Source organism: Homalodisca vitripennis, chromosome 4 (genome assembly GCF_021130785.1).
Source record: "Homalodisca vitripennis isolate AUS2020 chromosome 4, UT_GWSS_2.1, whole genome shotgun sequence".
NCBI classification, from domain to species: Eukaryota; Metazoa; Arthropoda; class Insecta; order Hemiptera; family Cicadellidae; genus Homalodisca; species Homalodisca vitripennis.
The window spans coordinates 116,964,134-116,978,642 of NC_060210.1; the positions used below are offsets into that span (position 1 = coordinate 116,964,134).

The 14,509-nt window shown below is 33.7% G+C and overlaps 1 protein-coding gene across 1 annotated transcript; it reads left to right on the forward strand.

Annotated features, from left to right (window-relative positions):
• Positions 1-150: 150 nt before the first annotated feature.
• LOC124359987 (small VCP/p97-interacting protein) lies at positions 151-9,635 on the forward strand. Its single transcript, XM_046813201.1, has 3 exons — positions 151-544; positions 7,391-7,558; positions 9,450-9,635. Exons 1-3 carry the CDS (start codon positions 485-487, stop codon positions 9,462-9,464), a joined length of 243 nt encoding a protein of 80 aa, XP_046669157.1. The 5' UTR covers positions 151-484; the 3' UTR covers positions 9,465-9,635.
• Positions 9,636-14,509: the final 4,874 nt, after the last annotated feature.

The window sequence follows — 14,509 nt, forward strand, 5'->3', positions numbered from 1 at the left end:
AGCCCACTAATAAAATTGAGGAAGCTTGTTCCACTTGATATTTTTTTCCATGTGTGAGAAGAAAAAACATGTAAAACTTCATGGCATCTAAAAAAACTTAATTTTGTCCTAATGTCTCCCGTGCGCTCGACGTTGTGATGACCCATGGTTTGTAAGTCCCAGTCACACATCTGACATGAATCAGGTGTTTGATAAGAATCCAATCACGTCGATGAGAAAAATAAATATTAGTAAGCAAGGAAGTTGTGTGTCGTTTGATATGTTATTGTTAATATGTCAACTTATATCATTCTGTTGATTTAATTCTACTCTAAGTGACAAGACAATACTACTGTTACGTACGTGACAATAACAAAGCAAACTTTTATAAATAACATTGTTATCTGAAGAGAACAGTGCGTAATAAAAGCAATGTTCATAACTTAACTTATCACTAGTTTTCATATTTGATTGCCTAACGCACCAGTGAAATATAAGTATTCCAATGGGATTGTGTTCATCATGTTTCAAAGGCTCAAGCGCCGATTTCACAACGCCAGATATGGTAATTTATGTTTTTTATCCTTTATTGGTAAATGAGTTGTTACCAATGCTAGATCTGATACCATAGAAGTTTAAAATATTTTAAAACCTGGCAAACCTTAAAATATATGTCTCGCCTAAATTACATAACCCCTATCATTATAGCCTACATTGTTTGTTCTGTCAGGAAATTATCATTACAGTACTCTGTGGAAAATTGTAAATGTAATATTTTTTGGTAGGGTACGATAAGCGGACCCGGTTTTTTATATCGAAATTGGCAAACGATATTACTTAATCATAACCATCGATATAATCAATCGATACTAATTAATTATTTTGAACAATTAACTTAAATAATCTATATCAACAGCTGTAAACACTTTCAAATAATACAGGTAATATTTTAATTTTACATTTAAGTAACATTTGATTATTAAAAATGGCAGTCAATTTTAGAAAACTAAACGACATTGCGTTGAAAGATGATAAGGTGTTTTTCGTGGCTTCAACACGTTGGACTGTACCGAAAAACCCATTATGTGAAATTTGTGGGAAAGAAACAACTGTAACTGTGAAAGGAGCAAATATGGTCGTCTTCAGTTTTCCTAATTTTGGTTATAATAATTTGTTTGATTAGTGTAAATATTAAATTCATATTTTAATTTAAAAGATAAGATTGTATTGAGGACTATAGATACTTTTATATCGATTCATAGTCTAGGATGTGAGTATTAGGTATCGATGGTTACATTCTTCAATATAAAAAACCGGGTCCGCTTATCGTACCCTACCCATATTTTTAAGTAATATTATTAGGAAAATACAAAAATTATTGCTATCAAAATCATTTTGATATTATTAACTTATTGTACCTACTTGTCATCCTGAACAAAACAATGGGATTATGTTTACTTAAGCCACATTATCTAAAACGAACTAAACTTTTAAAATCTTCTTAAAAAAGTTTACGCGGGTAGACTGTAATAAGCGGCCTACAATCGTTATTCGATTGCTATTATCGAACAATTCGATATACTATCCAACTTCGATATACTAGCCTACAATAAGAGTTATAAAAAACTGTAATAAGAAGAATCTCGTACATTACAATTTTAAAAACATAAATTTAACAATAACATTACAAAACAAAAAAAACCAACTATGGCCTAGACTTAGATATCAAAGAAACCTCACAATATTACAATTTTCCCAGCTTGATATCAACGAATAACTGCTTTTGTGAAATGGAGGAAAGAATTCTCCCTATTGGTTACCAGGAGCCAAATCCACATGTTGAAGCCACTTAAACAGTCACTTGTGAAAAATATCTCACATATTTTCCTCATATCCATTGCTATTTTCGAGGTTTCAAAAAATTAGTTACTTCTTGCTGTTTATTGGTTACATTAAAATTACTATAACTGATAAGTTGAAATCATATGCTAAGTTAAATAAATTGTAATATGGAATTATTCCTTTAGATAAAAACAATTGAACATTCGATAATAGCAATTAGGTAACGAGTGTAGGCCACTTATTGAAGTCTATCCGTTTAGGCCTACTTTCATTTCCAGAAAGAATTCTTCGACAGTCATAAACTATATTCCACAAGAATTATGAACATGATTATATTTCTAAGGATATATATCTCAATTAGTCCATCAATTTAGGTGACTGGGAAGAATCTGGGTTTTGGGTGGGGGATGATAATAAACTAAGTAGTGGATACATATTAAGAGGAGTGGATAACAGGGTTATCAACTTTCACTAAAAAATGTGAATGGGAAGAATAGGTGTAGTCCATCAACTGCATTTCAAAGTAAAGTTTTCTATGCTTTTCTATGTTTTTTCATCACTTTGACCACTGTGTCCACCTCCATAGTGAAGTTTATTTATTGTTTTCCCTTTGTTATTTCAGTCCCATTTGCAATTTTACTTCGTTCAAGGGCTTCCTGTTGTCGTTTTTCCTAATTAGTTACATTTGGTCGGCTGCAGTATAAAAACTTAAGTGGCCACTACCACTTGATTATGATTATTATAGATTATAAATATCAAATACAACATTTCACCTATAGATATTCTTACTACTCATTGCCAGCTGTTTTTATTTCATTTACGTACTGAGTAGGCTAGTGACATCGGCAAGAAAAATGCTGATAAACATGCAATTATTGTATCAAAATGTATTTTTAAACATTGAACAGTGTTTTAAATGGTTACAAGATAATGACATTGCTACTTTAAAAAGTGTCTAGTTTTTAGTGCTGAGATGAAAACTAGAATTGAAGTTTGATATCAAATAGTGTTTCACTGCAAGAAAAGTCAGAACAAACACAATGTTGTAAAAAACACACTTGAGGAGACTTTTTTGAACATTCTAAATTTGGTATTGTGAATTTAATGAAAACCGTGTACTTTTTTAGTTGGAATCAAACAAACTATAACTTTTTAATGAATAGTTTTGATGGTATCATCAAAACCTGCAGAAATACTGTTTCAGATTGGCCATTATCTTGTAGAGGTAACGGTAAGTACTATGCTGCTCAAACATAGTTTAAATAAACTTAATTATTTTATATAATCTGAAAAAATATTTCTTTTAAATATTAAAGTATATTTTCACTATAATACAATTTTAAAAGCCTAAAACTTAATTCAGTTAAACATTGCTCCTAAGTAAGTCAAAGTAGACTGCGACGTGACGTGGCTGATGTTGTCCTTCTCTGGAAGATAGTGAATGGTCGCATGAACTGTCCAGATCTCCTAGCTGAAATCGACCTCAGAGTTCCGGCAAACACAAGATCTCGAGATCTGCTGGGTCGAAGATACCGCTCAACCAACTTCGACTTCAACAGTCCTTTTGTAAGGTTTATTCGCCTGGGAAATCAGTTTGCGTCTGGGTGTGACCTGTTCTTCGATGGACTTCACCAGGTTCGCCGGCAGGCCTTCTCTCTTCTTTCTTGACAAACAAGGGATGGACGCTAATCTCACGAGGCTGCAAAGAAGTTCTTTAACAGTACGTTGACTACCTATCAGAATGAACGGACACACACGAATGAAGGCTTACTTAACAGCCCCGAGCTCCATCAGCTGATCGACATCCATATTCCACAGAAAACTCGCCTGACACAGACTTTTAGCAGACATCACTATCACACTGTGTATGCCTACCACAGCACAGTCCCTCGTCTTATGTGCTTGAGAAATGGATCTCAACTGGAGTTCTTTGGAATGACCCACCAGACTTTCAGGAGGCAAGCCCTCTCGCTTCCATCTGAGTCTAATCAATTTACTTTCTAAGTCGTTATATTATATTATTGTTTATAGTGTTGTATACCTTATCTTCTATATTTTGTTATTATTATTAGATTCGATTACCTTATATAGTCTATTAATGTTATTTATTACCACGAGTTTACTGGTTGCTTTATGTTAATGTACATTAGCGTTGTTTCATTGTTACGGTTATGTTTGCTATTATTGTTAATACTGTTATTGTTATATAAATGATTTTCCTAGTGTTAACACTATTTATTGAACCACTGTTTCAGTACTAAGTTTGCTTATTGATTTGGCTATTGATTGTTCCTTATTTATACTTTTGTATTTTTTCTATAATATATATTGTTATCTTAATATCCTTATATGTAAAATGGTATATTGCCGTTAATAAATAAATAAATAAAAAGTAGAATTGCAGCAAGTAGAATGACGATGTAACTTACTTGTATTCTTTGTGTCACAAGGAGTCAGACACATTAATCCTTCAAAATAGTGAAAAAAGTAAATGTTATATCGTTTTGTTTAAATAAATATAGATAGCATAGATCGATTTTTATTATTGATCATTAATATATTAAAGATTTAAAACCAGCAGAACTATTGTTATTTTAAATACCTTCAGCGTAATTTGTTTCTTCATTTTGTTTTTAGTATTTTTAGTTAGTCATGAATATCAAGGATTTGGTACTGATGATATTGATAATTATGATTCGATTGTGGTGGTAGTGGTTGCTTATTATACTGCGGCCATTTTGTTACATGGTCATTTAAATAAATACTCTTTTGTGGTGCAAGTGAGTGATGTTTTTCTCCATATATTCAATGTAAAAGTTAGTGTCATGATTGCATTTATTTTAAAGCATACTAGGCCTACTTTTATTGTATCAGAGCGGAGAGAAAATATGTTTTGTTGTTTTATTTTACTTTGTAACGAAAATTCAATTCTTTGTGTACTTTAAAGTAGAGGCCATTGCCCTGAAACGTAGAATATGATTAGTTGAGTTTGTAATATTTTTGGATGTCAAGCATTAGTAAACGCCTTTTGGAATTTGATACTTAACTGACCGGTAATGTACTATCTCAAGGGATGTTTTCTTTCGTCACAATCAGTGTGGAACAGAAGCTGTTGATGCAGCCCACGATGGTGGCTTGAGACAAACTGTCAGCCAATTCAACTACTAGTTCCTTTTAGGAGGTACTTTTTTTATGTCAGTCTTTCCAAATGTAATTATTTCTGTTAATTTTTAAGTTGACTTTTTAAGCATTTTACTTAAAAAAATATATTTGGAAGTGGCTAAAGCAAACATTTACCTAACAATGTAAGGTTAAAGGGAGTAAAAGTGACATGCAATGCAATTTTAAAACATTAACACTAACAGCATATGTATCAATGGTTTTTCAGTTGAACTGTCTTCTTACCGTTTTATGGTTGATTGTTATTTAAACCTGTAAGCATCCATCAGAAATTCTAAAATATGTGTTAATTTTTGTAGGTTTGACAGGATTCTAGTAATTAGTATCGTATGCGTGAAAAAAAGATGCCATGTCTTCTCGATGATTTTCTGTCGTAAATACTTACTTATAGTGTCTGGTATTGCTTTGTCGTTTCATTTGCTACATTCACGGGTTCACTACTCTCAGTTGTTTCTTAAAATTGTTGTCACTGAGCAAATGGTTCATTGAATCATGTTAGTTTGAGGTCCCTTTCTTGTTATTCTTCAGCTACTGTAAATATCCCGTCCCACAATGTCAAAGGAAACCAATTTTTACTACCTTACATGTCTACATTCTCAGTTTTGTTCTTAAGTAAGTTCCAGAATAAACTAACTAGTTTGAATTTGTCACTGCTGCAATCTTTAATAAAAGTAAATAGTAATTGTCATTTCTATCGGCAAATATTCCTTCACTCAGCTCCTTGTAGCACTGGTGGGTGTCCTTGTTAAACTGCAACCTCACAACATAAGGTGGCTACTACTGACAGGGTTTGACAAGCTCATTGTACGGTTCCCTGGCAAAGTTACACCTAAAAAGAGGGGTTTCTCCCTTTGAAGTTTTGTCATGTAAATGTATGACATGAATTTACGATCATGAGGTTAATCATTCCTTAGAATATGCACAACAGCTATAGTTTTTTCTTCCTACTAAAAGATATTTGACCACACATTTGATGGAGTGTCCACAGCTCCTTTTGTGGAGTTGTAGCATTCAACGATTTCAAGCTTAGTGAGTGCATTTATCACTGGAATGATAAATTCTTCATAAACTTGTAAGGTACCATGATTCCCATAAAAACAGAACATTGAGTTTTCAAGTTTCAGGGTCTTTCATTTCAGTTTTACATCTTCGACTAAGGTGAGATTTAGTAGCAATACTAGGAGATCAAGACTTACTTCTTCCCTTAAATACAAAAAGTTATTTAACAATCGTCACATAGGTGCCTGGCTTTGTAGTTAACTCTACAGGATGATATAAGCAAATTCCGTGTCTCTGATTGGGGCAAATCAATCTGTATTTTCCCATTCTTTTTTAATTTTAAGAGAGTCAAATCGGAGTGACTCCAAAAGAAAATGACCATAGTTTATCTAAACCTTGTACCTGAATACCCTGAATCAAATAAAACTCTAGACATAAGGTTATCTTCTGACATATGCAGTCAAAATTAAATACCCCAAAATGCATTGAATTTCTCCCTAGTTAATGGCAATATACTGTTTTAGATCTTTGTGATTTTCTTTCTTGCATTCTCAATATAGAGGAGTTTGTATGTTTAATAGTAATATTTCTCATTTCTTGCTTTAGGTATAACTTTATAAATAATACTTCTAATACTTCAATTTTGTCTTTGGCGAGGTTTTTAAGACCTTGCTGGCTGTGAACAATGTTTCGTTCTGCTGCGCTATTTTGTGTTCTGGGTCACAGGTTTGTTGCACCACAAATGCCCATTCTTTCATTTCCACAAATTACATTGTAGCTGTTAATTCTTTACTCACTGCTGCACCAATATTTACTTCTTCTGTATCTTCAATTACGTCTGTCCCTGCAAAGAAGTAACTTTATAATATCAACATAGCGAAGTTCCTCAAATGGACGATCCAAATTCTCTTTATCCGACATATTATCTGATGTTGAAACCGTAGGTTGCTGTCTGTATCGCCACTGTGGAGTCCAGAATAATAGGGAGGATCATGTTCATCACTTTCCGATTGAGCACCAGAAAGACTTGTTTAGTAGGGATAAAATATATTGTTGATCTTCATCTCCATCCATTATTTTTCGGAAAAATAATTAACTTACTTGTACAAAAAGGGGTTTTAATATCTATTTCTATAAATAAAAGAAATATTTATATGTGTTAATGTTTATGTAAATACACAAACTGTTGTACAATATTCCCAATGCTTCATCCGTGAGGTGATGAAGCTTATGAGTAAAGTAAAAACACTAGACAAAAACAGTGTATGACAAACTCATCGCAAGGCAAGGTGCTGGGGAGGAGAAGAAGTGAAATGGCTGCCTTAATCTAACATAGGGCTGTATGATTTAAGAAGACTGTTTAATATTTTAATAAAGACTATGGCGACAGGAAACTCGGAGGAGACAGCAGGTTGAAGCAGCAGAAAGACGACAGAGGGAGCAAGAGAATCGTGGAATCAAAAATCCAGAGAGAGTAAAGAAAATGCAATTACGATCTGAGGAGTTGGACAAACTGGAAATGCAAGCAAACCGCACGAACCAGGAGGGTGGATTGAAGGTAAGCAAAATTTAAGTAAAATAATAGTTTGGATTTAAATACACACAAATTAAAATAGTCTGTATTTAATTCAAAATGTTTATCTTAAATAAAACTACACACAATCGTTAGCTAATTTTAGATCAAAGATATTTTGATCAATTAAGACGTTAACAAAGAGTAACATGTAACATGGTATGCATTGTTCTATTTACGTATAGATTAATAAACCAAATAAGGAGATATGATGTATTTTAGAGGTCTATGAAAATGAGAACGTGTCCATCGTGATTTAACAAGTATGCACTGTTGACGCCTATATACGAAGTTTAGGGTGGTGACAGCCTATATGTTTATGTACGAGGGCCATCCGGAAAGTAGTACCCGTTTGTGAAATAAAGACACAGAAGTAAATATTAACAAATATAAACATTTTTATTGAAAAGAGCATACCTTAAACTACTTCTCCACATAATCTTCAAGCAAATTTAAGTATTTGTCATAACGTGTGACGAGTTTTTGTATTCCAGCGTCATATTCCTCCGCCGCCAGCCGATTGAAATACGTAGTCACGCCTTCTTTAAGTTCTTCATCGCTGTCAAATCTTTTTCCCGCCAAAAACTCTTTAAGTTTTGTAAAGAGATGAAAATCTGAAGGGGCCAAGTCCGGGCTATACGGTGGATGGTCGAAAATTTCCCAATTGAATTGCTGCAGAAGTTTTTGTGTTATCCCCGCTGCATGAGGCCTAGCATTGTCATGGAGGAGAATGACGCCATCAGACAATAGACCTCTCCGTCGATTTTGTATTGCCCGCCATAATTTCTTTAATGTTTCACAATACGCATTAGCGTTAATAGTGTCTCCACGGGCCATAAAATCAATAAGCAGTACACCACGTCGATTCCAGAAAATGGTTGCCATAAGTTTCCTGGTGGACAGAACAGTCTTGAATTTTTTTGGTTTCTTTGGTGAATGAGTATGATGCCACTCCATTGACTATCGTTTACTCTCAGGTGAAGCATAACAAACCCACGTTTCATCACCAGTAACTATGCGATTCAAGAACGTGTCTGCTTCATCAGAATAACGTTCCAAAAATGTGAATGCAGCAGCCATACGCTTGGTTTTGTGCTCATCTGTAAGCATGCGAGGGACCCACCATGCACAAATTTTTGAATAATGCAGATGGTCTTTGACAATTTCATGAACAATTGTTCGAGAAACATTAGGGAAATGTTCACAGATGTCATCAATTGTGACGCGCCGATCGTTCCTCACGAATTCGTCTACTGACCTCAGCAGTTGATCTGTAATGGACAGATGGTCTCCCTGAACGCTCATCGTCGTGTGTGTTCCCCCTCCCCAAGTTGAAATTACGACACCAGCGCCGAACAGATGACTCTTCCATCACATTGTCTCCATACACTTCCTTTAATTGGCGATGAATATCACAAGGTCGAACGTTTCTTGCGTTGAGAAATTTTATTACAGCCCTCACTTCACAACTGGCGGCGTTTTCAATTTTTTTAAACATTATGAACTGCCACAGAAACAACACAGGCAATGCTAGCGTCACGGAACTTGTAACAGAGAAGGCAGACAAGCCACTGAAGCGATCTGACCTTGACCGGCGGCTACTCGCGTCGTCAGCGCCTCACGCGGCGGAAACGGGTACTACTTTCCGGATGGCCCTCGTATAATCAAAGATACCATTGCATAAAGTTGGGGATTAAGAATTTAGATACATAATTTACCATTTATAAAAAAAATCTTGAAATGCTGATTAATCCTTCTATAAATGTCAGATTTTGGAGTGTCTCATGAATAAACCTGAGGCTCCTCATACCTTATAAATAAAATAAGTTGGCTATTCGATTTACTTTATTAAAATATTTTGTTTGATCTGTTACAGTGGCAAGTAAGCTAAGCCTGCCAGCACCAAGTTTGCCTCCACGTTTTTCAATATTCTATTCATGTACTCGCTGTGTGTCAATTTCAAACGCCGCTCCAGATAATGTAAATTGTGGGATTTGTACACATAATATATAAAACATCACATTATAGAAACACAATGTATAAATTTTTCACTGTTTTATGAGATCTGTGTATTTTTATATTTATTTATAATCATTGCAATCACTTGTTTTGTTAAGTAATTTATAAAGTTGTACAATAAAATATTTATTGATACAGTTTTGTTTGATTTTACACACTATTTGACCAAATCCATGTAACATCCTCACCAATCAAAACCTCATTAACTGTTTACTTGGGACAATATAGTGATTACGTCACACCACACAGATTAGACACGATGTATCTAAATGGTTAAATGCTGTAACGGTTAATTGATCAATACAGGCAGACATTAACATTGCAAAAAATGTGTATGAATTCTTTTACCTTCCATTAAGGATTAGTCAATTACCAAAAGTTCAGATCAGGTTCTGTTTCATATTGACTTAAATTGAACTTGATAGTTTATTTTTAAGAAAAATATACAATCAGTAGATGCAAAAAATGCAATTAGAAAATAAATACATTAAGGCTTTTCAACAATAAATTGCTTTATTCTTTTTCTATTTGGGATTTCTTGTATCGCAAAACGAATCTGTGGCAACTAGTCTGGGCTCAAAAGTTTTATCACAGAACTGTGAAGAGTACAATGCTATCTAAATGTTTATTTTTTTAACTCATTTACCATCAAAATGTTTTCAAGTATTGATCAAATTAACGCAAAACTCTTAAATATGGACAAATATTGTAAGCTGTTAAAGTAAACATGTTAGACTGATATAGTATGTCAATTTCGGTCTTGTTATAATTTTTATTGTTCATAAGTTGAATTTTGTATCTTGTGAAGTATTATTGCTTTATTCAACCTTGCTTTATATTGCAATGTTTGGCCATCCAGATAATGTATTACATCTGACGTCATTACTTCCCACAACTAATTGTCCTCTGCTTTGTGTTTGTAAACAAAGAGAACTCTGTGCAGATCATAAACATTCAGTATTCAAGTGGGTGTTGTTTATAGTGGTTAGACTAATATTTCTGTAACAAATAAGCAAAAATTCAATTCTAGAATTAGTTTAAATTTAAATAATTAATAAATATAGTGTACTACAAGAGATAAAAAATCAATTCTTGAAATTTTCAGTGTTTTAGAAAAAAAAACATTTATTCCGACAAATTACGCATATGGGTTGTTTACAAAGTTCTGTGGGTGATCGTATTCATCATTTCAAACAAAAAATTTCATGTAAACATAGGTTGAGAAATGTCTTGTTTAGCTGCTAGCTACCATTTTGTATTTTTTATAACAAAATTATCTCCAAAAACAGTTAAGCTAAAGAAACCAAATTTGGCACATAGGTTTTAACCCATTGTGTGCAACACAAAATCCTAGTGCGTCACATCTAAAGCAGGAGTTGATTACAGCAGTAGGCAGTCGGCTGCTCCAGCGTGGCGCTTATACAGTTTACTTGTAGTAGATTTAAGAGCACTATTTTAACATGTTATGTATTTTTATGTAACACTATATGCATTTATTTATTTAGGTAAGTACTGATCTAAAATAATAAGAGAAATATAAACTAATAAATAGTATATTAAACTATTCTACTTACGTTTGTTAATTGACAGTCTGAAGTAAAATTACCCGAAGGCAAATGAAATAAAAACAGTAAATTAAAATTAAATCAAGAACAAGATCTGAAGAACACAGGTCATCAACCATTGTAAACAACAATCCCAACCAACCGCTATTTATTACAAACAAAAGTGAAATTGAGGATCATATTAGTAACAGCTGATACCATTCCAGTTGACTTAGTCAGATACTACTGAGAGAACAATACAGTACTAAAAATAACTTAGAGCATCCGAGCGCATTCTAGAGGGAAAAGCACAAAATAAACCGTAATTGGTAAACAATGAATAGAGGGCGCATAGTGCATGTGTTTTGGTGTTTGGCCCACAGAAAGGTCGGACGTGTAGTGTGTGTCTTTCATCCGCAGTGGGTTAACAGGTAAGAGAAAAAACATTTGTGTTATTTTCTTTAATATTAACAAAATGGAGTCTGTTTAAAATTTTAGAAGTCAAATAACAAAAAACCACTTGTTATAAAAAATTTACTAGACACCAACTATTTTAAGAATTTCAATACTATTCCAACATTACGTGTTTCAACGTAATCCGTCAATGAATAAGCGAGCACAACCACATTAAATTAGGCTTGCCAGCAGCAGCATACATTTTTCTTTTGATATGCATCAGCTGTATTACAACGTTATAAAAAATGTACATAATATAAACTATTTTCAAGTTTTTATAAAAATACCAACGGTACTATTTTACCAACGAAATCTGTCAACACATAAGCAAGCACAACCAACTACTTTAAAGATACACTTGCACAAGCCATGAGTAACAAACAATTGATACCTCTAAATGTGACATGTTTTTTTCCCAGCTATGATTACAAATATTTTGTGGTAAGTTGACGGACTGATATCTCACTCCTGAAATATATTAATTTCTGAAATTGTTTGGTGTAGGTTTTTTTCTAACTACTGTGTGCTCACAAAATATGTCTTAGTTTGCATGATTTCTACTCACCCACTGGCTTATACTTATTTTTACACTCAGCATGACTGGAGTTATTCTATTAACCCTCCATCAGGCGCTTAAAATTATAAACACCATCAGGCGCTCACGGAGGTTTCCTCCAGGTTAGCGAATAATGGATATCATAGTCGTTTAAACTGTTTTTATTTGTTTAAATATTCATACTGATTTAACCCTCTCCCGGGCAAACGCCTCGGCAGGGCGCCTGGCGCTAAAGTCCAAACGCCTCCAACTGCTTTATCAACGCCCTCTGCTTTGTGCTACTGTCTTACGATTATTTGCGGAACTAATACTGGAAATATCTATTGGCAGTATCATTGTTGCCTTGTTTATTCATAGTTTTATGACTAGGGACGCTATCTAGGATTAATAATTTGAAACGATTCATTAATTACTTCATTGACGGTGATCTTGTTGTTTAGTAGTACAATTCTTTCTGGCTTGTGCTGCTATTTTACATAATTTGATGAACTATTTGGGACTTTTTATAACCACTTAATTACTGAAATCATTTCGTTAATTGTTTTCGCAGTCTTTACACTTGGTTCTGTACTTCATAAATGGCAGGTTCAAGATGTTTGCGTGATAGCGAAATTGATCGCATTTTTGACAATGAAGTGGATGATGAAGGTGATGGTTTCAGTGACGATGAAGGTTCCATGAATAGCAATGTATTTAGTGATGAGGAAATTCACCATTCTAACCAAGAAGATAGGGACACTGATGACTCGCCACGTGATCCGGCGCTGCCTCGCGCCGACGGCACCGCGACCCGTGTCCCACCATTGCCTCGCGCCTCTGGTACCGCCACTTGGGTCCCGCCTGACTGGTCTAGACAAAGATAACACTAGACAAAGTCTTAGTGTTATGTTAATTTTTATATTTATAACCCTTTATATATAACAACTTATACAACGATTAAAACAAGATTTTTCATGTAAGTTTGACTTTTTGTTTGATTTTAATTTACCTCATAAGGTTGATATTTTGTAAAATAAATACAACGTTATTATAGAGGATTTAATCATCTTTGTAACGATGTACAATAAATAATAGTTTTATTAAAATAAAGTTCTTAACGTAGTAAAAACGCGAATAAGTGTGCCCTCGCGGCAGAGCGGGCGATTTAATTCAGCCCAGTAGCGCCAAAAGCGCGTCGCGGTAATTCGACCGGGAGAGGGTTAATTACAATGTTATATATATTAATTTTTAGAAATTAAATAACAATTACTCTCTCATGTAATGAATTTTTCAAATAAGAAGTTATTGTATAGTAACAAACTGATTTATTTTAAGGAATAATGCAATTAATTGTAAAAATGTTTAACCTACTGTAATAATATATGGAAATTAACTTAGTTTTTAACTTCTTACAAAAACAACTTACTTCAATTCTTGAGATATTATACAATTGTAATGTCAATTATTACTCTGAAATAAAAATTTATTCTTTACTAAAAATTTTTTTAAACACTACACAAAGTTTCAAAACATTTTCTTTCTGGTTCTTATAACGACAATGTCCAGTCTCGCACGGAAGTAGACCTCATACTGACAGATTTTGACAAAGATAAGCGGGAGGCTATTGTTTTGCTTCCCCGAAAGATGCTTGTGAAGTACACTAAGGGAAACGACTGCCAACATCAGAAAAGTAGTACTATTTTTAATAATAAAAAATACACGGAGGAAAACTCCGTTTAGCGCCCAATGTAGGGTTAAAAATGCCGAAAACGTAAGGGGTTTGTTACGTGATTATAAAATATACATTCTACAAATAAAATCAACAATATAGTCCTTTATATTATGTTGCGTACAAACAAACTTTTTTTCATTGTACAGAATTTTGTTTATAAGTATGGCAAACCAAAAAATATAAATGTAACCGGATAACTTGAAAATTCTACAATATGACGAAACATTTGTTTGGTCGTCGCTTTTCTGCCAAAGTGAAAATTGATGATCTAATGAATATTTTGACCCCATTCAAAAAATTTAATAGCAGGGTACTTTCAAATATTGGAAAATTCTTAAAAATTGTATAGAAAATGCCGGAGAGGATTACTTTGAACATGTCTAACGTTTGACTCCTGTTTAGGATATTTTAAAGTTCCTATAAAATCTGAATAGACAAAGCTGAATGAATTTTGATATGTATAGCATTTGTCTGTGAAGCAATCAGACTGATAATTGCAAGTTTTAGTTGTCAACAGTGCATTTCCTGACACTGGACTAGGGAGCTTTATGTGCTCCCTGGTAGTAACGTGCAAGGTCTGCCGCAGGTGGGGACCACTGTGGTGCAACAGTTGCTGTTTGGTTTGCTCACAGCACAACTTACTTCATTGG

Excerpts from the sequence above, each read along its gene's own strand:
- LOC124359987 (XM_046813201.1), top strand. The coding sequence starts at position 485 with ATGGGATTGTGTTCATCATGTTTCAAAGGCTCAAGCGCCGATTTCACA. Across the intron at positions 545-7,390 it reads ATTTCACAACGCCAGATATG|GAAACTCGGAGGAGACAGCA; the intron begins GTAATTTATGTT and ends CTATGGCGACAG.